Source organism: Neurospora tetraspora, assembly GCF_033439725.1.
Source record: "Neurospora tetraspora strain CBS 560.94 chromosome Unknown B0H65scaffold_1, whole genome shotgun sequence".
NCBI classification, from domain to species: Eukaryota; Fungi; Ascomycota; class Sordariomycetes; order Sordariales; family Sordariaceae; genus Neurospora; species Neurospora tetraspora.
The window spans coordinates 7,188,678-7,215,335 of NW_026944383.1; the positions used below are offsets into that span (position 1 = coordinate 7,188,678).

The 26,658-nt window shown below is 55.2% G+C and overlaps 10 protein-coding genes across 10 annotated transcripts; 5 read left to right on the forward strand and 5 right to left on the reverse strand.

The window, feature by feature from the left end:
• Nucleotides 1-31: 31 nt before the first annotated feature.
• On the reverse strand, nt 32-3,440 carry B0H65DRAFT_63954 (uncharacterized protein). Its single transcript, XM_062831196.1, has one exon. It carries the CDS (start codon nt 3,324-3,326, stop codon nt 120-122), a length of 3,207 nt encoding a protein of 1,068 aa, XP_062687323.1. The 5' UTR covers nt 3,327-3,440; the 3' UTR covers nt 32-119.
• Nucleotides 3,441-4,123, reverse strand: B0H65DRAFT_63941 (uncharacterized protein). The gene has a single exon (XM_062831193.1). The coding sequence runs from the start codon at nt 3,978-3,980 to the stop codon at nt 3,555-3,557; it is 426 nt and encodes a 141-aa protein (XP_062687324.1). The 5' UTR covers nt 3,981-4,123; the 3' UTR covers nt 3,441-3,554.
• Nucleotides 4,124-5,089: 966 nt separating this feature from the next.
• Nucleotides 5,090-6,589, forward strand: B0H65DRAFT_63944 (translation initiation factor SUI1). The gene is made up of 4 exons (XM_062831194.1): nt 5,090-5,323; nt 5,418-5,437; nt 5,549-5,854; nt 5,963-6,589. Exons 1-4 carry the CDS (start codon nt 5,284-5,286, stop codon nt 6,158-6,160), a joined length of 564 nt encoding a protein of 187 aa, XP_062687325.1. The 5' UTR covers nt 5,090-5,283; the 3' UTR covers nt 6,161-6,589.
• Nucleotides 6,368-8,064, reverse strand: B0H65DRAFT_63949 (Borealin N terminal-domain-containing protein). The gene is made up of 3 exons (XM_062831195.1): nt 7,709-8,064; nt 7,360-7,648; nt 6,368-7,293 (listed from the first exon to the last, which is right to left on the reverse strand). The coding sequence occupies exons 1-3, from the start codon at nt 7,917-7,919 to the stop codon at nt 6,621-6,623; spliced, it is 1,173 nt and encodes a 390-aa protein (XP_062687326.1). The 5' UTR covers nt 7,920-8,064; the 3' UTR covers nt 6,368-6,620.
• A 381-nt stretch (nt 8,065-8,445) lies between these two features.
• Nucleotides 8,446-9,386, forward strand: B0H65DRAFT_388578 (uncharacterized protein; the record flags this gene model as incomplete). Its single annotated transcript, XM_062823724.1, has 2 exons — nt 8,446-8,736; nt 8,808-9,386. Coding segments are annotated over 2 exons (870 nt in total), but the record flags the coding sequence as incomplete, so codon positions are not given.
• Nucleotides 9,387-9,733: 347 nt separating this feature from the next.
• Nucleotides 9,734-10,395, reverse strand: B0H65DRAFT_545184 (Sybindin-like protein; the record flags this gene model as incomplete). The annotated part of the gene is made up of 3 exons (XM_062829355.1): nt 9,734-10,091; nt 10,194-10,319; nt 10,376-10,395. 3 exons carry the CDS (start codon nt 10,393-10,395, stop codon nt 9,734-9,736), a joined length of 504 nt encoding a protein of 167 aa, XP_062687328.1.
• Nucleotides 10,396-11,791: 1,396 nt separating this feature from the next.
• Nucleotides 11,792-13,776, forward strand: B0H65DRAFT_64069 (UAA-domain-containing protein). The gene is made up of 3 exons (XM_062831198.1): nt 11,792-12,279; nt 12,384-12,727; nt 12,790-13,776. Exons 1-3 carry the CDS (start codon nt 11,955-11,957, stop codon nt 13,396-13,398), a joined length of 1,278 nt encoding a protein of 425 aa, XP_062687329.1. The 5' UTR covers nt 11,792-11,954; the 3' UTR covers nt 13,399-13,776.
• Nucleotides 13,777-14,301: 525 nt separating this feature from the next.
• On the forward strand, nt 14,302-17,431 carry B0H65DRAFT_417687 (uncharacterized protein; the record flags this gene model as incomplete). Its single annotated transcript, XM_062824103.1, has 2 exons — nt 14,302-16,985; nt 17,041-17,431. 2 exons carry the CDS (start codon nt 14,302-14,304, stop codon nt 17,429-17,431), a joined length of 3,075 nt encoding a protein of 1,024 aa, XP_062687330.1.
• Nucleotides 17,432-19,645: 2,214 nt separating this feature from the next.
• On the forward strand, nt 19,646-23,603 carry B0H65DRAFT_64189 (cytoskeleton assembly control protein SLA1p). The gene is made up of 4 exons (XM_062831200.1): nt 19,646-20,039; nt 20,164-21,601; nt 21,658-23,463; nt 23,526-23,603. Exons 1-4 carry the CDS (start codon nt 19,842-19,844, stop codon nt 23,549-23,551), a joined length of 3,468 nt encoding a protein of 1,155 aa, XP_062687331.1. The 5' UTR covers nt 19,646-19,841; the 3' UTR covers nt 23,552-23,603.
• A 1,307-nt stretch (nt 23,604-24,910) lies between these two features.
• B0H65DRAFT_64282 (TLC domain-containing protein) lies at nt 24,911-26,565 on the reverse strand. The gene is made up of 2 exons (XM_062831202.1): nt 25,834-26,565; nt 24,911-25,762 (listed from the first exon to the last, which is right to left on the reverse strand). The coding sequence occupies exons 1-2, from the start codon at nt 26,314-26,316 to the stop codon at nt 25,142-25,144; spliced, it is 1,104 nt and encodes a 367-aa protein (XP_062687332.1). The 5' UTR covers nt 26,317-26,565; the 3' UTR covers nt 24,911-25,141.
• Between the last annotated feature and the right edge of the window lie 93 nt (nt 26,566-26,658).

Genomic DNA, 26,658 nt, shown 5'->3' on the forward strand with positions numbered 1-26,658 from the left:
CGTTCATCTAGAACTGTCCACTGTCCACTATCAAACCCTCCCCAGTAACCTTAACTGTCCATCTAGAACTATAAACCCCACCCACCAGAACGAAACAAAACCACTCCCCATCACCCCTCTCAGCAAAGACTATCAGTATCAAGCACCATATCAATGAACCCCACCCTCTCACCATCCATCTCCCTCTGCCTCTTCACCTCCCTCTCCCTGGCCGCCAAGCTGGTGCTGGGCTTCCTCGCATACCCCCTGAGCATGCGGAACCCAGACCCAACATTCCTGCCTTCCTCCACAACGGCATGCACATCAGCAATCATCTTGCCGGCCTCGCGCATGGCCTCGCCGGGGGTGACCATATCCGCCAAGCGAAGCTCGCCAGCGGCCTTCTCCATCTCCGCGCGCAGGAGCCAGCGCTCCCAGCTCCAGCCGGCGGCGATTCCCGCGATGGCGGCGACGTTGTCGGTGGAGCCGGAGACCATGGCTTCGAGCTCGAGGGTCTTGGGGCCTTCAGCGGAAGAGTTGGAGAGGTCGATGCCGATGCCGCTGTCGCTGTCCTTGATGGTGACAGGAGGGAGGCCCGGGGTCTCAGCCTTGGGAGGCGGCGCGGGGGGCTTGGTGGAGTGACTAGGGCCCATGGGCATGCACATCCACGCGCGACGGATGTCGTCGAAGCCGGCGCGGCGGAGGCGGGCCATGAAGGAGCGGGTGGGGTTGGGGTCGTAGCCGAGTGTCTGCAGGGCGAAGCCGAACTCGACGGCCTTGGCGTTGCCGAGCGGGCCGGCGTTCATGATGTCGGCGTCGAGAACGGAGAACTCGAGGTAGCCGCCCGGCTTGAGGACGCGCATGCACTCCTTCAGGCAGGCGTCCCACTCGTCCGCGCCGTTCTCGCCGAAGAGCTTGAGCACGGCGTGCAGCTCGCGGGCCGAGATGAGGTCGAACTGGTTGTCGGAGAAGGGGAGCTTGCCGAGGCGGTCGACGGCGACTTGCCGGTGGTTAGGCGGGCCGCGGATGTTGCTGTTGCTCAGCTGGCGGAGCGTCTTGGTGGTGACGGTGTAGATCTTGGTGTTGGGGTACTGCAGCGCGCAGTGCCAGGCCCAATCGCAGGCACCCTGGCCGGCGAGGTCGAGGATGCGAGCGCGGTCGCGGCTGACGCCGTCGGCGCCGGGGGCGAAGCGGCTTTGGCGCGCGAGGCGCTTGGCTACGGGCGCGCAGATGAGATGGCCACCGTTAAGAAGCTTGGTGGCGGCGACGTGCCAGGTGGCCATGTTCATCTGGCTTCTAGCCTCGGCCTCCTTCTCGGCACGGAGCTTCTCCGGGTCATCGACGAGGACATCATCACCACGAGCCACATTGGCGCTCATGCGCTTCTTGGCTGACTGAGGGACGACAGACAGCTGGAACTTGCCAAGGAGCTGGTTGCGGTGAGCATCCTTGAGGGCGACACGCTGAGCTTGGAGCGCCTCGAAGCGTGGTTGACGGTTGACGAAGACGTCGCTGGGGCAAGTTTTGACGGCGGCATCGGTGAAGGCGCGGTAGAAGGCATTCTCCATGCGCACCAGCTTGGAAGGAAGGGACTTGGGAACGGTCTCCTTGATGGTGATCTCGGAAAAGCGGACAGACTTCTTCTGCTTCGTCTCGGATTCGACAGTGGTTTCCTTAGCTGGCTCTTCTGTCTTTTCCTCTACCTTCTCCTCCACCTTCACCTCCACCCCAGCCTCTGGCTCCTCACGGCCGAGCTTGAGGTGTTCGGGAACTTCAGGCTCATCGGAGAAGCCAACGACGCCTTGGAGGTAGGCTCTCTGGGCCATCAACCACAGCTCGGTGCGTTCGATGTGGGAGAGCGAAGTCGATTGTTGTTCGGCAACATACTTGGCATCATAATCGTCGACAATCTCGTTAGCAACGATCTCGTTATCGACCATGGGGGAAAATGTCTCCTCGGCGATCTGTTCAAGGGCGAGCTCCTCAGGCTCCGCAGCAGGCAACCTGACTGCAGTGACTGGGGTGGCCTCGACCCGAACTGCTGTCGAAAGCTCCTCTGGGTTCAAACCCGCAGGAACCTCAACTACGCGCTCGACAATGTTGGAAGGTCCATCATCAAGGTGAAGCGGCCGAGGGGGTGGTGGGGGAATGGTGTTGGGGGCGTTTTGCCAAGGGATCTTGTAGAAGTTCTCGGCAGTGGTCGAAGTAGGGGGTTGGTATGGGTAGGGTTCCTCTGCCTGGCTACCCATGTTCCATGTGCGCCGGGTTGCTGAAGAGAGCTCCGAGAAGAAACCACCAGGGGAAGGGATTGAGAGCCTGCTAAGCTCAGCAAGGGACCGACGTTGACCGGATGGGGCCCGGTTGAGGCTGGTCATCAAACGGGAAGGTTGACGAGTCTGGGACATTTCCTGAGACATCTCCTGGGGCACTTCGATAACCTGCTCCGGGGCCGGTGCCTCCTCGTATTCCGACTGGTGGTTGGAGGAAAGGGCCTGGAGCGTCTCCAATGCGCCAGGCTGGAGACGAACTCCCGACCAGTCCTCATCAACATTGTCCTGGGCTCCGATCAAGGGGGTCGGCGGCGCGGACATGGCAGCCATCTCCTCCGAGTTGATGCTGCCATCAAGGGATGGGGGTGCGGAGACGTTGGGAATCTCCTGGATTTGTCGTAGCTCCATCAGTGACTTGACAGCTGGGGACATGGCAATAGCGGATGGTGGTGTTGGTGGAATGGGCGAAGTCATGTTCTTCTTCGCATCCGCCTGGATATCGGCTGGGATAACCAAACGGGACAGTGACAATCTTTGACCGATTGAAGCTCTCGATGACCTCCGTAGACTCCTCCTCGAACTCATGTGGCGACCAATACCATTTGCTTGCAGCATCTCCTTGCGCTGCGTTTCCTCATCAGATATGTCATAAAGGTCGTCAAATTCCGTCACATCAGTCATGGCGCTTGATCGTTTATCATTCCACGCTCCCGAAGAAGGGTTGGAGGATGAAGTTTCTGAACTTGTGTCGTCGGCATCCGTGTCCGGCCCGCGGTAGCTCGAAATGCACGACGGTGTTGCCGGCAGGATCGGGGCAGCAAGGAAATGGAGGCCCCGTGGCGTAGGGAAATGGTCGCTCAAGGGAGAAAAAGGGGCAAGCCACTGCTCGATCTTTTGGTTGACTGGCCAGTTGCTGCTGTTATTGTTCTGGAAATTGAAGTGTTTGTGCTGCTGTGTCTCGGTATCGGTCTGTTCAGGTTCCTCCATTATAGGATTAAGAGTCCGGGCCATCCTCCGCCTGCCCTGCGGGGAGGGTGGCCGGTATGTAGTGCTGGGCAAAATCAGAAGGTCCGACATGGTGTTGGTGTCGTGGTAATATAGGGTCGCTCTGATATTGATTAAAAAGACTGGAAATAGAGCTGACCGGGAAAATGGAATGACGCCGGCGTCGATGCGAATGCAACAGTAAGACGAAGAGTATGGAAATGGGGGGTTAAACAATGGACCGGCTTCGGTCAACGAAGCTCTATTCCTGTATTTGCGCAGAAAGGCGTAAGAAGAGAATGGAGATCTAAACGAGACTGCTCAACGCAGCCGGTCTGGGCCACGCGATATTATAAGAGACAAAGATGGACGGATGGAAAGGTGTGTGATGGCGACGGCAGGGTCCACTTGGACTGGCTGTCCGCCCATTCCCACCACAGCGGCTAGCACGCTCTCTAGCACCATATGAAAGCCGGATTCCCGCTGATATTGTCCCATGTTCTCCCATATTGCGCCCCCGTTGTCGCCCGTTGACGTGACTCGGACTCTGGTGGCCGGGCCCTGGCAGTCGGCGAGACTTGGCTTCGCTCTTCCCAGTATCTCACAGCAGTCGACCGCAACTAGCTTGGGTTGGGCAGCACCACGAGTCCAAGATGGCCGGTTGACGAGGGCGGGAGAAGATTGTGCGACCGAATCAGGTTGCGCAGAAGGTCGGCCAAGAAGAAGTCGGCGAACCAAGCGTGCCATGCAAAGACAAGGCGCGCGCCAATGGGCCTGTCCATCGACAGCGTTGCAGACGGTACGACCAATGGCATGGTCGGGAACGACGCCGGCACCCAGCTGGGCGCTTAGAATATCGAGTCATCCACCGTGATTGGAGTCTGTCCTGTCCTCCACCAGATTTTGCTAGTGTAGACTCCATACGGGTACACTTTCCAACCTCTGTAATTCCCAAACAGGTCAGCATGAAGGCATTGAAGATGGGGATTTGCAGACGGTGAAGAGTTGCAGACACCGCAAAACCGTGAAGGATTAAACAGGTAACATGGTCCCTTGCATTCGTGATCTGGAGATCGACGTAACCCTGGATCCCGTTGATGGTGCAGCCGAGGATCGATGAGAGGAACTGAGGCAGTGTCGTGAAAAGCTCGAATGGTTGGTCACGGAAAACATTTCTCCATCGACTGATGTACCCCTGCCCATTGACAATACTCCTTTCCCTCGTCAGGAGATCACTCCACCACTCTGGATAGAGAGGTTATAGTCTGATATTTAGCTTGATCTGCTGGATGTGTAGGTGATGACTTGGTGATGAGACCTCTAGCGCCTGAAGAGACTTCACATAGTCTCTTCAGCTGTGATTCATCAAATCACCAATTTCCCCTTCTTCAGTCTCGACGTGTCCCAACAGCGCATCCGACCATATGCTCGGTGGCGTCCGTATCGGCAGCCGACGCCGCGTCCGATGCGGTGCGGTGAAGGAGGCTGGAAGCCGGCGACATTTATGCGGAAGTAACGCGGAAGTGATGCCCGCCGTCTGTGGCAGTGACGGGTTGACGGCGCTCACGGCGGTAACAAAGATTGAAGAGAGAGCGAGACGGCGGCTGGAGTCTGGGCTCGGCGGCTATTTCAAAAGTGCACAGACCTTCCCCGGACTTTAGAAAGCTTGAAACTGTCAGTTGTGGAGCACACATCGAAACTCCAAATGGTCTGTGCTTCTTCTCCAACCGGCCCACGCTGTCGTCACGGCAGTGTGCCGTGTCGGATGTGCCCCGCCATGAGATGAAAGAGAAGCCCCGCAATTCCAATCGCGAACGTTCCCAGCCGCGATAAGGAGGGGCAAGTGCAACAAGCTTCCCCGTCCATGATCCGCTTTGCATGCCTGTCCGGTCCCCTGGAACAAAACATCAACTTTCGCGACAAGACTCCGACATAGTCAGTCGATATATACATCGGCTAAACCCAACTGAACAACGATAGACTGCAGACTTGTACCCTCGACCCATACCTTTCGCGACCTCGCCCAATTTCTCTCTTCCCAGATCCAGCCATGACTGAACTCTCAGGACGTCATGTTGTTTATTGCGGTGGTAAGTTGCATCAACATTTGCGCTTTCTGCTCCCATTCATTGACCACCATATCACGAAACCTTGCGCTGACCATCTCCTCTTTCAAAATTCCAGTGTGCTCCCTGCCGCCCGAGGTATGATAATATTCCCCTACCACATATATCCCTACCTTCGTCCCGTAGAGAAACCGCCCGCGCAAGAACGACGACAACTCACCACCGAAACCCACCTTCCCCGAATTCTAGTACTGCGAATACGGCGGAACCGTCAAGAAGTGCCAGCAATGGCTCGAGAAGAACCAGCCGACCATGTACTCGAGGATATGGTCTCCAGAGGTGCTCGAGGCCGAGATGGCATCGCTGTCAGTCGAGGCGCAGGAGCGGGCCATGAAGGACGCCAAGAAGAAGGCGGCCAAGGCCGAGGCGGCCGAGCAGAAGCAGGCCGACAAGCGCGCCAACAGCGTGGTGACCATCAAGCGCATTGAGCGCAACAAGAGGAAATACGTCACTTCGGTGAGCGGGTTGGAGGCGTTTGGCTTGGAGTTGAAGAAGGTACTGTACAACAACATCGTACCGACCTGCCGATTTATTCCATGCTAGGGATCCTATACGCATGATACTCGAGGAACAGATTGCTGACTAGGACAAATTATGCAACAGGTTGCCAAGGACTTTGGCAAAAAGTTCGCTACCGGCTCTTCGGTAACCAAGGTACCCAGCGGCGGAGAGGAGATTGTCGTCCAGGGCGATGTCAGCGGCGAGATTGAGGAGTTCATTCTCGAAAAGTATAAGGAGGTTCCCGAAGACAACATAGAACTCGTGGAAGACAAGAAGAAGAAGAAGGGCGAAGGAAGCTAAATGTTTCGACTTCGACTTCGGTATTGAAAGAGACTGCAGAGGCGCCTAAACCAGGCGGGAGTTAATGATAAAGTTCTGTTGATATTAAGAGGGCTATCAGGATTGTACTGGCTATTTCGCTTTGGACCGAGGAAGAGAAGCTTTCTTTAAACGCTTGTGGGTGTGGGAAGAGGCGTTTCTAGCCCTGACGAGTAGCGAAAGACAAAAGCGCCAAATGATAAAAGGACTTGAATTTGCAATGTCCCACTGTCCCTCAATGTACCCTTCCAGACCTAATACATAATGCCGAACTCTGCGCAGCTGACACCTAGCGGCGGTCCTGATATCTATACAAACCAACGCCAAACCGTAACAATGCTAATCCCACAGCGTACAACCTGAACGGGCTCCCTCCATATCCATACACCAGCAATGAAAAGACATACGAAAGCCAGCACGCAAAACCGAAACTAAAAACGGCTCACCCCCTCTTCCTCAACACCCTCCCCGACGCAGCGGGAGCCGCCGCCGCCGCCGCCTTCTCCGCCTTCTCCTTCGTCCCACCACCGGCCGCCTTCTTCGTCGCCGCCACACCCTTCTTGATGGTACTCATCACACCTCTCTTCGCACTAGCCGCCGTTCCAGGCCTCGCGCCCGTGGCCGTCGCCGGCCGCTGCCTCCGAGCCGCCACTGATGACGTGCTGCTTGCCTCACTAGACACGCTGGCGCCACTAACTCTCCGCGATGTCCGTGTGGCAGCATAAGCCGTCGAAGTGGTTGCCGCTCTGGCTCTGGATTTCGCCGCGCTGGCTTGCGTCATCTCTGTTATTGTTGAATGCTTTTGTGGGCTGTTTGCTCGCGATCGCGCCTTTTCGACCATGTTGCTGAGGAGGGCGGATGCGCTTGTGCCGGCTGTGGGTTTGGTTGGGGAAATTGGGCGCGCGCCGATGCCCGTTTGGTTGTGGTGGTGTTGTTTGGTAGGTGATGGGGTGCGCTCCCCTCGTGGTGCTAGGCGCGAGTTGGATGATGTCGGCGAGAGGACTTGGTTGGGGTGGTTGCGCAGGATGTCGGCTGCTGGGCCGAGACGTTGTCGTTTTTCCGTGTTTGTGGGCTCGATTTCGTAGTTTTCTTTGTCGCGACCGGAGACTTCGTGGCTGTGGTTGGGTGTTGTTAATATCGAAGGCAATCCCTCCACCCGAGCAGGAGAAAGGGGGACTAACCTGATTGTCTTAATTGGACTGGGCCGTATGGGAGAGGTAGGTCGAGAAGCGACCGCTGGTCGCTGGAAAATGGGGCGTGATGTTGTCGCATCTTTCGGTGGTACCGGGGGACCGTTGGATGTGGTCGTGGTCTTCTGTTGCTGTTCGGTAGAGTACTTTTGTATGAGATCGCCCATCTTCACTTTGCGAAGGGACATGGGAATGCGGTTGACGCGAATTTCGATGCGGGTTCGAAGACTTTGCGCATGGATGTTGTAGTTCGCCCGGAGTTTGCGAGCGCGTTCGGTGACTACACATTTATTAGTCGGCCACGCGCATCGTCACTGGCTTGATTGGGGGATAAACTTACGCTCGAGCTGTAAGTTGTCAATCAGCGCTTGTTTCTGCGCGGCCGTGATTCCTGTTCGCCTCTTCTTCTTCGCGGGACTTTCGCTGCCAATTGGTCGTCCGTTTTCTGTTGTACTTCTGTCAAGCGACGGCGCCGCGAGGCCGGTGTTGTGCTCGTCGTCAGGAACGTCGGCCTCGTCCGACTTGCGTTTCGCGCCGGTGGTTGGAGACATGGTCGCCGTAGATCGGATGATGGCAATTCTGTCAGCTGTGATTTTGGGCTTTTAGAAAGGAATGGGTCGGAATCGTTAGCGGAAAAAGTGTGGATGTTTTAATCGGTGTATTCTTGATGGATGAGCGACTCGAAGTGTGTTGCAGGTTGGATTGAATGGTACGCTGTGCTGTGAGTGGTCGACATTTCCTAGAGTAAACAAACGAAAGCACTGACCACTCGAGGCGCGTTAGACACACGGGGGCGTGCAGCTGCAGCAGCTCCAGGTCACTGACATAACTGAGCGGTACGTACCTACCTCCACCTGATAGCGTAACGGCAGCTACGCGGGCAGCTAGGCTGAACCGCCTTACGCAGGAGCTCCCCGACCTGTCACTGAACATCATCTTTCCATCAAACCATCAACAACCTTTCCCACTAATCCAACCTTTTCCATACCAACCTCGAGCGACGCTACGATTTTCTTACCAAATTGCATAGCACAGCGACATCCATCAATAATTTGCAGTTGAACAAACCCCAACAAGATGCCTCTCGAAGCGGTAATGATTGTGGTGGACAACAGCGAGAGCAGTCGCAATGGAGATTACCCACCAACTCGCTACGACGCGCAAACGGACGCTGTTAACATCATCTTCCAAAACGTCGTACAAGGCAACCCCGAGTCGTCGGTCGGTCTCATGAGCATGGCCGGCAGGGGTCCTGAGGTCCTGGTGACGCTCACAACGGACCAAGGCAAGATCCTCGAGGGTCTGCACCGGACGAAGAAGAACATCCGTGGCTCGGCACACTTGTCGAGGGCTATCCAGGTGGCGTGGGTATGTGACATCTCCTCTTTATCTTTCCCCGGAAGCTACAGACAACTAACTAGCTATTCTACCTACTACAGCTCGCACTCAAGCACCGACAGAACAAGTCCCAGCGGGGTCGTATCGTCATTTTTGTTTGCTCGCCCATCGAGGAAGAGGAAAGCGACCTCATTAAGCTCGCCAAAAAGATGAAGAAGAACAACACCAGCGTCGACTTTGTGCTTTTCGGCGACATCGACGACGAGAACGTGAAGAAGCTCGAGGCTTTCAACCGCGAGGTCAAGAGTGGCGAAGGATCCAACATGGTCGTCATCCCACCGAGCAGCAAGCTTCTTAGCGACCAGCTCATCTCGACACCTATCCTCCTCGGCGAGGCTGCTGCTGGCGGTAGCGGAGGCGCTGGTGGCGATGCTGGCGGCGCGGCGAGCGAGGACTTCCCCTTCGGTATCGATCCATCCGTCGACCCCGAGCTGGCCCTTGCGCTGAGAATGAGTATGGAGGAAGAGAAGGCACGCCAGGAGAAGCGCGCCAAGGAGGAGGCCGAGGCGGCGAAAAAGGCGAGCTTGGAGGACGTCAAGGAAGAGGCTGGCGAGTCGGAACCATTGCTAGGCAAGGACGGCGAGCCGAGCGGCAGCGGCAGCAAAAAGGATGATGACAAGCCCGGCAAATCAGATGATGGCGACAAGATGGATACCTCCTAGTCGACTCATTGTTGGCGGGTCGGGAATATGAGTGATGGCGCTTTGCAAGGGACGACTACCATGGGCGCTGGCTGTATTTGTGTAGAATAGATTCGCTATGGTATTACATGGGCAACTACCTACCGCCCATCTTTTGAGCATGAAGCTGTTCTATCATGACCCTTTGCCCGCCCGCCCCCATCATTCCCAAAAGATAAACGCCACATAACTCCGTCTGACAGACATAACATTATAACTCAATACCATTCCTCCCTCCCCTCCCCCCCTTTCTCATCCCTCGTGCTGTATGACCCCACTCACTACCACTACCTGTTGTTAACCTCCCTAATATGCGACAACAGCTTCCGGTCAAACATGTCGCACCGGATCGGCATCTCGAGCTGGTAAAACGGGTTCTTCATGACGTAGTCCGAGTAGAGCTCGTAGATGCGCCGGATGATCACGTCCACGTTCGTCTGCGTCGTGTCCGTGAACAGCAGGAACTTGACCCCCGTCAGCGTGTTGAAGCACTGCAGCCGGAAGTTCTCCGACTCGAGCACCTCTAGCCCCGAAGGCGGCTCCGGCCGCGTCAGGATCCCGCCTGGCACGCCGGGGACGCTGTTGGATAGGGGCCGCTCCGGAGTGGACTTGACGGGGTTTAGACGGGCTGTGATTGCGTGGACGCTTTTTGGGGGAAGAAGGGACGTGTTAGCATGGTGAAGGAAAAGAATGAAGTTCGGTGGGATACGTGAGTGGTGCGCTGAACAATGGATAGTGACAACATACCCGTGAAAGGTTCCGGCCAGGACGAGATAGTCGTTGGTGCTGATCTTATTCAGGCCACCTTCGTGAAATGTCCTGTTGTAGATTAGGCCACCGGCCTTGTTGATGATGACGAGGGAGAATACGGTCCTGGGCCCATGTGTTAGTGTTTTGTCTGGTGTATGAGGAGGTTGATGGAGAGGAACTCACATTGTGGTGGCCTCATCTCATGTGAAAGCTTAACACGGCGATTGCAGTAGTAAAGAGCGGAAGGAGGTTGACCCAGCGCGGCAACTTGAGTGGCCAACTCGAATGTTCAATGGGAGAATGATGCTGTTGCTCCGAGGCTCGATATCGTTTGGTGTTTTCTTTCAAAAATGTTCTCAAAAGGGAGGTATGAAGTTGGTGTAAGTGAACCTTTCTTCCTGAGGACGTTGGTGTGTCGCTGCCTCCTGGGCGGGATACGGGACAAACGGCCAGGGTCCGCGATCAGTGGGCAAATGCAGTGGTGTTCGGGTTAGGGTTATCGCATGAAAATATCATGGCTTGGTCGTCCCTTGCAACGGCAGGCACCTTGATGACCGGCTTTTGGATTTGTTTACAACAGCCAGGGGCATGTTCAATCCGAGAGCATTTTGGCTGATGGAAGTTAACTCTTTCTGCACACATATCTAGAGGTATCTGGATACCACTCATTTCCAAAGCAGGTACTCGATAAAGCGATAATCTTTTGTTAGTGTCAGCGAAGATCTCACCTCGCGGTCTGTTGGCTCTGGCTGCATTGTTCCCGTCTCTCGTCACGGGCAGCGTCCAATATATCATCCCGTCCCATACCAAGATCTCGGCATGCAAGCCGAATCTGGAGGCTAATCAGATCGGACGGAATCTCGGAAACCGCATAGAGATCAAATTCCACAACATCACAAGAGACCGTCACGACGGACATGAACAACTTGAAGCTTGAGCAGGTGAAAGTCGGCGGGCTCGGCGACGATACCTATTCAAGAGTGTGATCCTGGCTCGGCAGATGTCAAGCCACCCGACCATCGATCCCCCACCTTCACATTCCCGTCCCGCCCGGACGCTGGCCCTGCGAATGAAATGCCTGTTTCAGCTGAAGCTCGTGCTTATCGTGGTGGTGCTGTCGCGGTGGAAATGGTGGGTCGAGCCGGCCGAATCTGCTTGAACCTGCCACGGGCAAATCTCCACCATCCCGAATTGTGGCCACATGGAAGTTTACAAAAAGGTAACGTTGGACCGATTCCAGCGAATGGAATCGACGTCGGGTCGTCATGGAGCTTTGAGCCTGGAAATTCCATAAAGTTGATGTCGAGTCCACTTGGTTGCTTCTGCTTGCTGCCAGCCTCGACGCAAGGTTCCGGACCATCTGTACATATTTCTTCCACCGCGTTCTCCATCCCGTCCGAAATATCGATCATCATCTGTTCCTCCCTTTGACTGTTTCACCTCCCACATACGCTTGCTTTTCTTGGGAAGATCTGGCCCAAGGTTCGACGTCAGGGAACCACCTACCTTACACCTAACCGCTACAGGTACCCGACTGACGGACGTTCCCTGTCTGCCCCGCCATCAGACGAACAAGTTGCTTCCTTCGGACAGGGCGATTCGAACTATTTCCAGGCTGAGTGCCAAAAGACATCACGACCAACAACCCGAACCTTGCCTACCTCTACCTACACATTGCCGACTGCGCCCCACCGGCAGCTCACTCCGTCGCCCCCAACGCTCCAGTAGCGGCTTTATGCCCCGATTTGCCCATTCGCCATGGCCGCCTCACGTCGGCGTCAGGCGCCTAAACCGCAGCACAATGCGGTAAACAGCAACAAGAACCGCGACGACCGAGGAACCATTTTGTCGGAACCTTCGCCCCGTGTCATCAATGCGGCTCCGTCCCTCGAAAAGGCTGAGATGTACGGAATCGACGACAACCGTCCGTTCTTCAGCCGCGCCATGGCGCTCGCTGGGCGCATGTTCATCGAGACGATTCCGCAATGGATAGCTATAGGAGTTATGCTCTCGCTCATCTTTGGAGGGTGCTGTTCCAATGTCTTTGCGCTCGAGTCCATCATCAAGGTTGAGCCCGGTGCCGGTACGTTCTCTCTGTCATTAGCTAGCCGAGCGGGCTCGCATGGCTTGCAACCCGGATACCACGGATCGGGGAATATGGGCTAACAGTCTCCCCAACATTCACAGGAACACTCTTGACCTTTGTCCAATTCCTCTTCGTCGCCCTCGTCGGCCTGCCGTCCCAGATCGACTGGAGCCGTCCGCCCTTCTTCCTCAAGAAGAACCAAGTTCCGCTCAAACGATGGTTGATCAATATTGCGCTATTCTTTGCCATCAATGTCCTCAACAACCATGCTTTTAGCTACGACATCTCGGTGCCCGTACATATTATCCTGCGCTCAGGAGGTAGCATAACCACCATGATTGCTGGAGCTTTATGGGGCAAGAGATATTCCAAAATCCAGATTATAGCCGTGCTTCTCCTCACTGTGGGCGTGATCACGGCGGCCTGGTCTGATGCGCAAAGCAAGGTACGGCTACCAACAACCTACTGGACGTCCATGCAGGGTACGGGTACTGACAGAGTCTCTAGGGATCGAGCAAGAAAGAGTCCCACGAGAAGAACTCGGACTTTGGCATTGGCCTTGCCATTCTCTTCGTTGCCCAGAGCTTATCGGCTGTCATGGGCCTTTACACGGAAGAGACTTACAAGAAATATGGCCCGCACTGGAAGGAGAACCTGTTTTACTCGCATCTCCTGTCCTTGCCCCTGTTTCTGTTCTTCTGGCCGTCGTTGACGACGCAGTTTAAGAGACTGGCTGACAGTGCGCCCTTGACTCTTCCGCTGCCGGACTTCGAGGAGTACCCCAACCTGTCGCCCAACATCCAGAAGTTCCTGGAGAATATTCACATTCCCAGCCAACTGTTTTATCTGGCCCTGAACGTCTTGACTCAGTACGCTTGCATCCGCGGAGTCAATCTTTTGGCAGCTGCCTCGACCGCCTTGACAGTCACAATCGTCCTCAACATCCGGAAGCTTGTCAGTCTGCTGTTGAGCATATGGCTGTTTGGAAATACGTTGGCGTTTGGAACCTTGGTGGGAGCCGTGATAGTGTTCGGCGCTGGCGGGTTGTACTCGCTGGATGGGAAGAAGAAGGCTCCGGTGCGGAGGGTCTCGTCCGCGCCGCTCAAAAAGGCTTGATCCGATTGGGGTTTGATTTGTTGTAACTGTAGAAGTTCAGTTGATACTTGATAGCAGCCGGGACAACCGTGTCTGACTAACAGTTTGGAATGAAACTCGGATTCTGCACCTGATCCTAGGGCTCGATGACTGCTTTTAGGTAATAGTTTGACTGTCTTTGTTGACGGAAGTGACCGAGAATACGACTAAGGGGCCGGAACCGCCCTACATCAAAAAGTATTCAGGGGTCCGTCTCCAGGGGCCACCTTGTGCCCTTGCAGCGGCTAGGGTCGGCACGGCATGCAAGCAGTTTTTACAGGCGGTCCTTCTGTCAGGTGCAGCGGGTGCAGAAATGGGACTCGCTGAAAGAGATCGCAGGCTGCTTGTCAGTGTCCATCGAAAAACCCCCTGCAAGAGCCTTATTTGGTGGGGTTGCGATGCGTCATTGGACGGCAGATGGAGGATCCCGTTCGCTTTGGTGTGGTTGTGATAGAGTTTACACCAGTCTCTATCAGAGTTTGGAGGGGCTTTAGTCTGGGCGTTCCATCCCATACAGTCAATGTACTTCTTAGACTTCAACCCAACACAAACCTGAACACCACACCAAAGAACATCACCAACACAAACACAAGTCCAGTACGTCGTCACCCGTCGTACACGTCAAACAACAACCAGACAGGTTGAATCGTGACTGTGCTCAAAGACTACAACGGCCAATCGTTGTTTTGGGCTTCCATCCCGCGGGGAAAATCTGGAAATCTGCCCCTCCCTGTCATCACTTTCTTCCCCTGTGTACACCCAGACACTGCAGCAACAGTTCACTTGCTCTTTGCGCTGTTGAAGCTGTTACTATGTGTGGTGGTAAGTTGCAGGAACCACGACGTCCCACGTCATTGATCCCGTCCTTGACCAATGTCCCCTCCAATGCCTTCAAGATTTTGGTCTGATGATCTTCTGCCAGGACCCTCCCCTTACGCGCGCGACGCCCAGTCGTCAAGCCCGACGTCTCCCAGCTTTGCGGCTAGCCACCTGCCGGCTCGCGATTCCGACGATGAAGAGTACAGCGCTCATGAAATGAGTGACACAGAGTTCGACAATACCATCGAGCATGACCACCTTGGCAGCAGGCCTGGCAGCCCTGATGGCCACGACGACCTGGGCCACGCCGAGAACCACTCGACAGACGCAGAGATTGAAGAGGGCATGCTTCTCAGAGATATGCCCAAAAAGACAACATTCTACGACGCCGTAACCGAGCGCCAGATGACTCAGACAGACGCCAAGCTGTTCTATCAACGAAGCCAGGTCGAGAGGAACCAGATTCCTACAAACGCCCACGCCACTCCCATTGGCAGCCCTTTCATCGCGCCAGGTCACGGTCACAGCGCTGGAACAAGGCACATTCCCACAAATCCTTCCCAGAGTGTATCTTCTGAGTCCACGATGGGCACCGGGCTCAACGCTGGCCCTGTCAATGATCCTCTGATCCAAAGGATGCCGCGACTTTCAGGCAGTTATAGTCATACTCGGCCCAACAATGGCTCGCAATTGCCGGGGAGGATTAACCCGGCTGCTCAGCGGGAGACGTTGCTCAACACTGGCATGGTCTCTGGTATTGGAAGCAGTACTTATATGGACGCAGACCCTCAGATCACCGCTGAGCTTACTGGCATCTTTCAGGACGTTCAGAAGATCATTGATCTTAGGCGGAAGTACATCAATGTCTCCCTCCAAGGGCCGTTCGACAACCCTAAGGATGACCCTAGCTGGGTCATCTATCCTCCTCCCCCGGGTCCGGCCTGGAGCGAAGACCGGGAAAAGGCTGGGCGCGGCACTCATGCTCTCAACAGCGCGGCAAACAGTCTGGCAAATAGCATGATTTTAAACAACGACAAGCACGAAGGGTCCTCTGGCACCCCCATCAAGTGGACGGGCAAGAAGCGCAAGCCTGGGCAGGATATTGGAGAGGATTTCGTGCTTGAGGACTTGCTGCCTGCGCCCGGTCCGGATGATTTTACATACAAGCTGGATGAAAGTGGTGTTTACCAGATCTACAGTAACGACCAGGACAAAGAGGCCGATAAGCCAGCTATCAAGATTCCGACCTTGAGGGAGTATTACTTGGACCTGGAAGCCATCCTGTCAGTCTCCTCGGACGGACCTAGCAAGAGTTTCGCGTTCAGACGTCTTCAGTACCTCGAAAAGCGGTTCGACCTCTACGTGCTTCTGGAGGGATACGATGAGACGGCCGACAGCAAGAAGGTGCCCCATCGTGATTTCTACAACGTCAGAAAGGTCGACACCCACGTTCACCACTCGGCCTGCATGAACCAGAAGCATCTGTTGCGTTTCATCAAGAGTAAAATGAAGAAGTACCCGGACGAGATTGTGCTTTACAGAGATGGCAAGCACCTGACGCTGGCTGAGGTCTTTCAGAGTCTCAATCTCACAGCCTATGATCTCAGTATCGATACGCTGGATATGCACGCTCACACGGATTCGTTCCACCGCTTCGACAAGTTCAACCTGAAGTATAACCCGATTGGCGAGTCGCGTTTGCGTACCATCTTCCTCAAGACGGACAACTTCATTAACGGACGCTACCTGGCCGAAATCACCAAGGAAGTCATTTCGGATCTGGAGTCTAGCAAATACCAGATGGTTGAGTGGCGTGTGTCCATCTACGGCAAGTCCCTCGATGAGTGGGACAAGCTTGCCAACTGGGTTGTCGACAACAAGCTGTTCTCTCACAACGTCCGCTGGCTCGTCCAGATTCCTCGCCTCTACGATGTTTACAAAGCTAGTGGCGGCGTAAACACGTTCGAGGAGGTTGTCAGGAACATTTTCGAGCCCTTGTTCGAGGTCACCAAGGATCCCTCCAGCCACCCCAAGTTGCACATCTTCTTGCAGAGAGTCATTGGTTTGGACAGTGTCGACGATGAAAGCAAGGTTGAGCGACGACTGTTCAAGAAGTTTCCCGTCCCTAAGATTTGGGACGGCAAGCAGAACCCCCCTTACAGCTACTGGATCTATTACCTGTATGCGAACATGGCCTCGCTTAACCACTGGCGCAAGAAGCGTGGGTTCAACACTTTTGTCCTCCGTCCTCACTGCGGTGAAGCGGGCGACAGCGAGCATCTTGCCGTCGCTGCTTTGTGCTGCCACAGCATCAGCCACGGTCTTCTCTTGCGCAAGGTTCCTGTCTTGCAATACGTCTTCTACCTTGAGTCGATTGGTATTGCCATGTCGCCATTGAGCAATAACGCGTTGTTCTTGGCATACGAGAGAAACCCGATGCACCAATACTTCAAGCGTGGCCTCAACGTGTCGCTCTCCACGGATGATCCTCTCCAGTTTGCGTTCACCAAGGAGCCGCTTATCGAGGAGTATGCGGTGGCGGCGCAGATCTACAAGCTCAGCCCGGTGGACATGTGCGAGCTTGCAAAGAACTCGGTGATGCAGAGTGGTTACGAGTATTCGATCAAGGAGCAGTGGCTGGGCAAGAACTTCCACTTGCCAGGAGCCCAGGGCAATAACATGGTCAAGACAAACGTGCCTGACCGCAGAGTGGAGTTCCGTTATAGGACTCTTCTCGAGGAAAGGGGAATGTGAGTTTACATAGCTTGCTGGAACAAATGAATGACTGCTGACAGTTGAACACAGGGTTGAAAGATACAACGCCCTCGCAGCCGAATCGGCGGCAGCCTCCGCTCAAGCAGCCCCCAAGTCTCCCGCGCCGCCTGCGAAGGCTAGCATCAGTGAAGCGAAGACATCGCTCAACATCAGCACCTCGCAGCCCTCTCCGCACGCGGGCACCGACTCCCTTTCTCAATCCCAGGTCCTTCCCAGCCCAATGCAACAGTCGCCCCAGCTGGGACTCCCCAGTGCCGCCCTGGAAGGAACCGCCACTGCCACTGGCCTCACAGACTCGATGAAGGAGCTGCATCTCCCCGAGCACGAACCTAGGTATTTCCCTGGCGTGATGTCGCGCAGCCAGGGCCGCAAGACCAGCACCCGACAGAGTTCGATACATGAGAGCGATGCCAAGCCGTAGGTGGCTGACATCACCTCATCCGGAGAATTCGTCGGCGAGGTGGAGGTGATGAGACGGAAGGACACGCCGAGCGTGATCGTGATGGAGGATTATATGGAGGATATGCAGCCGCCGGAAGCTACGGTGGGGATGGCGCAGGAGGTGGGGAGTACACCTGTGCAAGACTGTCCTGACTGTTTGGAGGTGGTTTGTGAGTGAGTGAGTGAGTGAGTGGAAGGCGTGGCCCGTGTACTGGGTGGATAAAAGGTGCATTTCGCTGGGATTCCTGTACTTGATTCTTCTTAACCATCAACACCACACTACCTAAAAATCATCACTTCTTTTTTGGAGTGAGCGAAGGCAGGGCGTAAACGTGGGTGTTAGTGTAAGATATAGACTGGGGCCATTCTGGGTCTGTGATTGATGGGTATTGGAACTGGTACTGGTATCTGGAAGCATGCTATATAGACTATCAGATTTATGGGCAGAGTTCATTGAAAGGGTTATATTCTCGCTATATAATTTACGTTGAACTGGCGTCTAGACTTTTGGTCAGGCTATCTCCACCAGCAAAAAGGGGGTTGACGATAGTTGCTAGTACAGTACTAGTGTTCGGGGAGGCCAGCAAGCTGTCCTCGACCCTTCCCTGAGGGTGTAAGGCTGGATCCTGGGTTGTGGCCCGTGCAGAGCTGGATTCTGGGGTGGTCCGTACAAAGGGTCCGTACACCCACCCGCGCCCAGTATGCCTCCCAGAGCCGCCAGACTTCCTCTTCCTCTCAGTGCACCTCGCGGGCACCTCGCGGGAGAGCGGTAGTCCGGGTGGCGTAATATTCGATAATATTCACAGTTTTCGGTGGAGTAGAAAAAAGATTTTACGCGAGGCTTACGGGTTGAAAACAGTTCTTAACAGCAATTACACAATAAATGTCAGGCCTAACAGTTCTTTTTGCGGGGAGTTTGCGGGAAAAAGGGTCCGTGCAGTAGCGAGATGTTAGCGCGTGCGGGGTTCTGTATAGGGACCGCCAGCGAAAAGCACTAACACCCTAACCGCACTTTTTTTGGGCTGACCTGCTGTAGATATATAGAGATTGATCGTTACGTTACCGTAAGTACGAAACAAATCCAATTCAGGGGGCGTATGTCCAGCGGACCCTCGACCTGAAATGAACGATCCACTAAGCGCCCAAATGTCAAGAGGGAAAACCCGGGATATGACGCTATCTACACGTGCGGCTACACAGTAGATCGCTGATGAAGCCCGGGTCTGCCGGTCGAGAACAGCTGGCTGCTTGGTTCCAACTTGACTTTCATAATCAAGACTGAATTACAGCTAATTAACACCTTGTAACTAGTGAAAGTTACGCATTCGAAATATGTATGGGTACATAGGTATGTGGGCTGTGCTTGCTCCTGCATGATCTCACTGTTCTGGTTATCCATCCTTCGTTCCTGCGCCAGTTGCCTGCTTCGATGTTGTTGGTTAACGATCGATCGAGATGCGCTGCAGTGTCGTTCCCTAGAACGTACTATGTAGGTACAGAGCAGCGCTGGGAAGTTGCGTAGTGCTTGGGGGTTCAAGTTTCTAGTTTCCCGAACTTGTCCATTCGTAAAGAAAGGGTTTGTTCTCTTGTCCTTCCATCGCCTGTGCTTTGTTTATGTTCTCGTAACGGTTCTTCCGAAAATATTTCCTTTTCACAATGTATACATTTTGGTGATACCATCCGTGCACGACCCCCGAACACACCGGCTCCCGACCCATTACGTTTGGCAGCGAATTGGGCAGCCCACCACATCATTAAACGAGCACTCGGGTCCACGACTCGGACATGTTGTAATTTCCAGTGTCTCCCTTGGCTCGACCATTTCGACCGCAACTCCAAACTCTTGATTACGATAAAAACAAAACTCTGCACAGGGTCACTGCAGCCGCGCGCGCTCGCTGTCGACATCTTACCGACGTTCCTTCGCTCGAAATCACAGGCTATCCGTACGATATAGGAGGGCCTTGGCCGGCCACGATCCTAGTGTAAGAACAAGCATACAGTGTCTGCTCAGCGGCTGCCCCTTGCTTCAGGAGCGCCCGTACACTCTAGACCGGGAACTAACTCGTCCGCAGCGGTGCATTACTGGCACCCAACCCCCGGGCAATCCAGGAGTTCCCGTTCGTTCGTCTGCCAAGCCGCAGCGCCGCCCCCGTCACCCGTCATCCCCAGCGTCACCCGCTCTCACACGCTGCCGCCGCCGCTCGCTCCTTGTTTCCATTCCTACCGACCCCCCCGCAAGAACCAAGACTTGTGATACCACCAGCCACCATTCGCACCACAGCGCCTTTCGTTTTCCCCGATTCTTTTCCTCGTAATAACAACTTCCCTGCGTCAATTCATGCCGGCTGCCATCCAGAGAGAATCATACGAGTAGAATTCCCGCAGCCATGGGCTTCCTCGGCGTCTACAGGGCCATCTACGATTACGCGCCCCAGGGCGAGGGCGAGTTGACAATCTCCGAAGGCGACATTCTTTATGTGTTGGAAAAGAGCCAGGACGACGATTGGTGGAAGGCAAAGAAGAAGGCCAATGCCGCCGACGATGACGAGCCCGTCGGCTTGATCCCGAATAACTACATTGAGGAGGTATGTGATGTGGTCTGAGGTCTATGCAATGTCGTCTTGATACACCTACATGGAGGACAGCAAGCTGGCTGGCCTTGGCATTTAGATGGATCACTTGAACTGACCGCGCACACCACGACGCCAGGCGAAACCCGTATCATACGCTCGCGCTCTCTACGAGTACACGCGTCAGACCGACGAAGAGATCTCCTTCCCCGAGGATGCGCAGCTCTCAGTCTTCGACGCTTCCGACCCCGATTGGATCCTAGTTGGCCACGATGGCGACTACGGCTTCGCGCCCGCCAACTACATCGAGTTGGGCGGTGGTCAGGCTGACCAGCAGGCCGAGGAGGAGGAGGAGGCTCCTCCTCCGGCTCTCCCGCAGAGGACACCAAGCGTCAGCGTCGATGTAGCCAGCCCGCCCCTGCCCGCCAGGAGCGTACCCTCCGAGCCAAGCAGCCCCGTTGCTGCCTCCAACCCTGCTGCCGCCATCGCCGGAGTTATGGCCAACCGCTCGTCGTTCCAACCCCCAGCGCCCATCAGGGCTCCCCAGCCCCAGCGACAGTCATACGCTTCGGAAGACTATGAAGAAGAGGTTAGGTCCCCGCCGCTTCCGAGCCGCCCGCGGGGCGATTCGCAAATTGCTCCGGAGCAAAAGTCCTACAGACCGGTGCCGCCGCCCGCACAGTCGGCATCGCACGACACCGACGACTATGGAATCAGCCCGCGAACCTCAATCCAGCCTGCTCCTCAGACCGCTGCGCTCACCCCTGGCGGTTTCCACATGTACAACATCAACGAGATGACGTCGGTGATGGGCAAGAAGAAGAAGATGCCGACCACGTTGGGCATTAACCTGAGGACGGGAATGATTCTGATAGCACCGGAACACGCCCACGACGGTCCTTCGCAGGAATGGCGGGCCGATTGCATGACACACTACTCTCGGGAGGGCAAGCACGTGTTTATGGAGCTCGTGCGACCAAGCAAGAGCGTCGACTTTCACGCGGGCGCCAAGGACACCGCTGAAGAGATCGTCGCGATGCTGGGCGACATGGCCGGAAATGTGCGCCTCGAGGGACTCAAGGAGATCATTGCCGCGGGAGTGGGAGGCAAGAAGAAGAAGGGTACCGTGTCGTACGATTTCATGGCTCAAGGAGAGGATGAGGTCACTGTCGGCGTCGGCGATGAGGTCGTTATTCTCGATGATACCAAGAGCGACGAGTGGTGGATGGTTCGTCGCGTCAAGAACGGCAAGGAGGGCGTGGTTCCCAGCAGCTACATTGAGATCAACGGCGTGTGGGAAGAGCCGGAGACGGCCGTCACCGGTATTGCCGTGGGCATGTCGGAAGTCGAGAAGAACCGTCTGGAGGAGGCGCGCTTGACCAAGGAGGCGATCAAGGCTGCCCAGCGTGAGGAGGAGAAGGAGAAGCAGAAGAGGAACTCTGAGGTAGGCCCAGGATTGAGATTGCAAGAACGAAGAAGTAGTTTGCCGGCCACAGATGATAACAGAAGAGGAAAACAGCGAAGCAGTAGGCGCGAAAACGGTCAGAGCAGCAGCTCCAAGTCGTCAAGCAAGTCGAGTAAGTGCGCCTGTGCCCAGATTTCAGATTACGAAGATACTGACAGCCTGTCGCAGAGCCCGATCCTTCCAAGGTACGAACATGGACCGATCGATCCAAGTCGTTCAGCGTAGAGGCCCAATTCCTCGGTGTCAAGGATGGTAAGATCAGGCTTCACAAGATGAACGGTGTGCAGATCGCCGTGCCCGTCTCGAAGATGTCTGTTGAGGATCTTGAGTACGTGGAGCGCGTAACTGGTGAATCTCTCGACGAAGACAAGCCCCTGTCCGACCTTAAGAACAAGCGATCTGCCGGCGAGTCTTCGAGATCTAGTCGATCGACGCGCGACAGGGAAAGAGACCGCGGTTCCAGCTCTCGGGTTGGCGCCACCATCGACTCCTCCAAGAAGCCCGACTACGACTGGTTTAACTTCTTCCTCGGTTGCGACGTACAGGTTGGTTTGTGCGAGCGGTATTCGCAAGCTTTCCTGCGGGAGGCTATCGACGAAAGTGTCTTGCCAGATGTTGATGCTACTGTGCTGAGGAACTTGGGCCTGCGTGAAGGTGACATCATCAAGGTCATGCGGTACCTGGATAACAAGTACATGCGGAACAAGAAGGGCGATGAGGGCGAGGGAGGACTCTTTTCTGGGCCAGGAGGAGCGCTGCGCAACAACACGAAGAAGGGCAGGCCGGCGCCCCCTGTCGAGGTCAGCAACACTGTCGATCCCAACGCTTTCTCCAAGGATGGTAGTGCCAAGGCCTCGTCCCCTACGGCTGCGGCTACGCCAACGTCGTCTGCCTCCAAGCCTTCCAGGGGCTTTGAGGATGATGCTTGGGATGTCAAGCCCACCAAGACGAAAACCCCTGAGCCGGCTGCGCAAGCCGTTGCTCCTACTCCTGCGGCGGCACCCGCTCCGGCTCCTGCTCTGGTTGACGCGCCGGCTCCCCCTCCGCCAGCGGCACTCACCAAGTCGATGCAGGAGTTGTCGTTGCTCACCCAACCTCTGGAGCCCGAGAAGGTCGCTCCTCCGCCAGTTGTGCAGCCGGCCATCACGTTACCTCCGCCCTCCGCGGCTCCGGCGCAGGTTCCTCAGCTTACCGGCGCCACTCCCGGCTTTTTCACCGGTATGCAACCCCCTGCTGTTGGTGGACAGATCCTTCCTCAGAACCTTGCCCGCCAAAGACCTATTGCTCCTCAGTTCACTGCGGCCCAGGGTGGTCTTGTTGCTCCACCTCCTCCATCTCGCCCTCTCTCGGCGCCTCAGTCCGCTCAACCTAGCGCCTTCACGCCACCTCCTATCCAGCCTCAGATGACCGGTTTCCAACCACCCCAGATCGCTCCTCCCGGTCAGAGCCTCGCCGACCTCGCCCAGCAGCGTCTCCAGCAACAATACACCGCTCAGATGCAGGCCCAGCAACAACAAATGCAACAGCCCATGATGACCGGCATGCAACCCATGATGACGGGCATGCAGCCCCAGCAGACCGGCTTCGGTCAGTTCCCCCCTCAACAACAACCCTTCATCCCTCAACCCACCGGCTTCGGTATGCAGCAACAACAAATGCAACAGCCCATGATGACCGGCATGCAACCCCAGCAAACCGGATTCGGTCAATACCCTCAACAGCAACAACAGCCCTTCATCGCCCAGCCTACCGGCTACGGTCATGTCGGTGGTGGACTCCCGCCGCCTCTCCAGCCTCAGTCTACGGGCATGAGCTTTGCTCAGGGCTTTGGTAATGGACCCCAGCAGCAGCAGCAGCAGCCGTTGGTGCCGCAGCAGACTGGGCCGGCGCCGCCTGTGAGGTTTGGGATTACTGGTGATGCGAAGAAAATGGCGCCGCAGGCGACGGGGAGGAGGGCGAATCTGGCGGCTGCTAGTAAGTTTGCCCGCATAAAAGTATGTGCTGTGGTGGAAGGCAATGTGCTAACCGTTTACTAGCTCCTGATAACCCGTTCGGTTTCTAAGCTTTCTCCATACAATGTGTGTATAGGCCTTGTCGAATTGTTGTGAGTGAGTGAGTGAGTGAGTGGGCTCCGTCTAGTGGTTTTGCCCGTGGTTGAGTCAGGATCTACGTGGTTGGGTTTAGTTTTGTTGGTTGTTGATAGACTGTGCGGACTACCCGGGGAATGGGTGACGAAGATGCGAGTGAATCTGGAGTGAAGAGAGAAGTGAAGGAGAAACGCAAATGAGAGAGTTGGGAATGTTGGTGGTGGCAAGTTGGTGGTGGGAAGGCGGTGGGAGGGAAGGTGGTGGTGGTGTAAAGCATTAGCGAGTTCTTTGCGAGACAACACAACTTGAACATACACGCCGACGAAACGGAAAGAAGAGGAAGAACCTGGAAGAAGAAGCAGCACCGCGGATCGCATTAGCATCGTCGCATTTTTTTATAAGAACGATACTTTTTAATATGATAATTACTAGGATGGATTGTCAAGTTTTGGATTACCTACCTCTTCTTGTATGTGAAAACTCAAAAAAGTCCCCAAGCTGTCACGTGTGTATAAAAAGATGGCACTTGCTTCTATTCTTACCGATGGTGATTAAACTTGAACACCACCGTACTTGATGTGACTGTGGCAGCAAGCACATGCCAACACTTATAAGATCCGTGTACTATTCTACCATCTGATCTTCAGGTCTTTCATCCCATCTGGACTTGTCATCGCATATCAGAAAAAGCCCTACACATTCTTTCCCAATACAGAACATGTTCATCTTCTTCTTCCTTCTTCATATCTAATATCTTATTACTTGCAATGTAGCTATCCACTTCACCATTCAGAAGCACTTTCGCCGTTCATATTGAGAGTAAGGCCTTTCATGATGAACATCTATTATTCTCATTAACCTATACCTACTACCAACCCTGAACGACCCTAACTAATACCTTGGGCATCATATCCCAGATACTACCATACAAAGCCAGTGCAATACGCTTTATCGATCCTCTCTCTCCCCATTGTAAAAATAAGAAACGCTTACAAAATGATATAGCAACCAACCTCCTCCGCAAGCGATTGATGGCTAGACCAGACCTCATCAACCCATCTATCTACCCTATTTAACGATGTATCCAAAGAAGATATGGCAAGTAAACCCACCCCGTGATTGTCACCATGAATATTCGATACTGGCACCTAGCCAGCCCGTCTCTTAACGAACTCCTCCTCCTCCTCTTCATACTCTTGTTAATCCGAGAGATTCTGTCCTTGTCACTTTGTGACGGTCTAACTTAAAGACCTCCATATCTTCTTTCTCATCTTTAGTTCCCTCTTGATTCTGGGATAGTTTTCCGGTAGAACATCCCTTAACAGCAGAGTCTCTTCTCCGCTCCCGCTCTCCGGACGCGGCGCCGGCAACAACTCCAGCAGGTTTCTATGACCATTATTACCTGCGCTCATGACCTCGATGACACGCCTCAGCGCCGGCAGGGACGGATCGTCGTCGTCATTCCCGCTGGCGCTGCTGTGGTGGGTAACCGCGTCCCCGTCCACAGGTGGTGAGGATGGTGGGCGCGTAGGAGAAGAACGGAATCCGAGAAAGGCGCGCTAGTCCTACTGGATCGTCCCCTCGCGGAGCTCTTCGTTATCGGGGATGAGGTCCTCGATCGAGTTCTGGCGACGGTGCTTGTTGACGGTGACGGGGCGCTTGGGTTGTTCCGTGGCGGTGGTGTTGGCCTTGCCCTCCTTCTCCTCCGAAGTAGTGGCAGCAGTATCCAACTTCTCCTTCTTACTCCCCTCCTCCTTAGGCACAAACCTCTTCCTCACCGCCGTAACCATCTTGAAGAACCAATACCAGTTAAGCGAGTTGAGCGTCAAGTTGCTCGCCACATAAAGCAAAGCAAGCCAGACGGGGACGGGCTCGGGCTTGGCGGCGAAGAGCATCACGTTCTCAGCATCGACGATGGAGCTGGTGGTGTTGTAGTATGACTGGATGTACTCCGGCGAAGGCGCGCGGTGCACGGCTTGCCACATGTCCTTGTAGACGACGGCGGATTGCCAGGTGCCCCAGATCAGGCGGCAGCAGAAGAAGGTGACGAGAAGGGCGACGCCGTTGTACAGCTGTGCGCGGGAGCCGGTCATGTTGAGCTTGTCGAAGAACCAGTGGATGTTGAGGAAGGGGGTCGAGAGCTCGTAGAGGATGAAGGTCGTCGAGTAGTAGTTGAGGAAGGGTCTCTGTTGTTGACGGGGTTCGTTAGTTGCTGGCAAAAGTTAAGGGAAGGGGTAGGGGGCAGGAGAAGACGTACGAATCCAAAGGAGTAAACCACAAGAGCGCTGACGGCGTGGGCGAGCAGGCCAAACCCAAAGATATCAAAGTTCAGCAAGGTGATGCCCAAGTCCCAGACGAAGTAGCCGCAAGCCAGAGCCTGGATCATGCCCGAGGCGCCGGTGTATCCCCAGATGCGCTGCTCCCAGTCCATGGCGGCGCGCTCCTTGTCGGCGTACATGACCCATAGTGCCAGGGCGTTGATGAGGGTGCTCTGGACGAGCGAGACGACGTGGGTGTCCCAGTTGGCCTTCTTGGAGCGCGAGTGTTTGGGGTAGTACTTGGAGAAGAAGAGGTTGGACACCACGGGCGAGACGACGACGTGGACAAAGGTGTAGAAGGCGGCGGCGCCAATAACTTCGTGGACATGGAGTGGCAGTGTCGGGAAGGACAGACGGTCGGCCCATGGCTGGCTGGCCTTGGCCAGAGCCGGAATCGGGGGGAACGGGAAGGGATCCCGCATGTCGACGGCGGCGGCGTGGTTTGTGAGGATGTGTTGATATCTGGATGTATACAAGCTTCTGTCGGCGACGGTGTTTGGGAAGCTAGCTGGCTATATGTAGCTTATGTGGCAGGTTGGTTGCCCACAGGACGACGGAAGGGGTCAAGACTCTCGAGAGGGTCTAGGTAGCTCTCTGGTAGAGGCTGAGGCGGAGATAAATAGTGACCACCGAGGTAGGGCTCTCCTTGTCAATGGAGCTGGCAAGTGGAAGTCTAGAGCTTCGACAAACGTCAGGTCGACAAGCTGCAAGCGTCACCCCGTCAACGTGCAGCAGCGAACAGCAGCCCGCAGCCCAGTGCCTTG

Coding starts and splice junctions, on each gene's coding strand:
- B0H65DRAFT_64189 (XM_062831200.1), top strand. CDS start 19,842: ATGGGCTTCCTCGGCGTCTACAGGGCCATCTACGATTACGCGCCCCAG. Junction 20,040..20,163: donor CGAATAACTACATTGAGGAG/GTATGTGATGTG, acceptor CCACGACGCCAG/GCGAAACCCGTATCATACGC. Junction 21,602..21,657: donor CAAGTCGTCAAGCAAGTCGA/GTAAGTGCGCCT, acceptor AGCCTGTCGCAG/AGCCCGATCCTTCCAAGGTA.
- B0H65DRAFT_63954 (XM_062831196.1), bottom strand. CDS start 3,326: ATGTCGGACCTTCTGATTTTGCCCAGCACTACATACCGGCCACCCTCC.
- B0H65DRAFT_63944 (XM_062831194.1), top strand. CDS start 5,284: ATGACTGAACTCTCAGGACGTCATGTTGTTTATTGCGGTG. Junction 5,324..5,417: donor TCATGTTGTTTATTGCGGTG/GTAAGTTGCATC, acceptor TCAAAATTCCAG/TGTGCTCCCTGCCGCCCGAG. Junction 5,855..5,962: donor TTGGCTTGGAGTTGAAGAAG/GTACTGTACAAC, acceptor ATTATGCAACAG/GTTGCCAAGGACTTTGGCAA.
- B0H65DRAFT_63941 (XM_062831193.1), bottom strand. CDS start 3,980: ATGGCACGCTTGGTTCGCCGACTTCTTCTTGGCCGACCTTCTGCGCAA.
- B0H65DRAFT_64282 (XM_062831202.1), bottom strand. CDS start 26,316: ATGCGGGATCCCTTCCCGTTCCCCCCGATTCCGGCTCTGGCCAAGGCC. Junction 25,763..25,833: donor TGGTTTACTCCTTTGGATTC/GTACGTCTTCTC, acceptor CGTCAACAACAG/AGACCCTTCCTCAACTACTA.
- B0H65DRAFT_64069 (XM_062831198.1), top strand. CDS start 11,955: ATGGCCGCCTCACGTCGGCGTCAGGCGCCTAAACCGCAGCACAATGCG. Junction 12,280..12,383: donor CAAGGTTGAGCCCGGTGCCG/GTACGTTCTCTC, acceptor CAACATTCACAG/GAACACTCTTGACCTTTGTC. Junction 12,728..12,789: donor GGTCTGATGCGCAAAGCAAG/GTACGGCTACCA, acceptor CAGAGTCTCTAG/GGATCGAGCAAGAAAGAGTC.
- B0H65DRAFT_63949 (XM_062831195.1), bottom strand. CDS start 7,919: ATGTCTCCAACCACCGGCGCGAAACGCAAGTCGGACGAGGCCGACGTT. Junction 7,649..7,708: donor TGACAACTTACAGCTCGAGC/GTAAGTTTATCC, acceptor ATAAATGTGTAG/TCACCGAACGCGCTCGCAAA. Junction 7,294..7,359: donor AGTCCAATTAAGACAATCAG/GTTAGTCCCCCT, acceptor ACCCAACCACAG/CCACGAAGTCTCCGGTCGCG.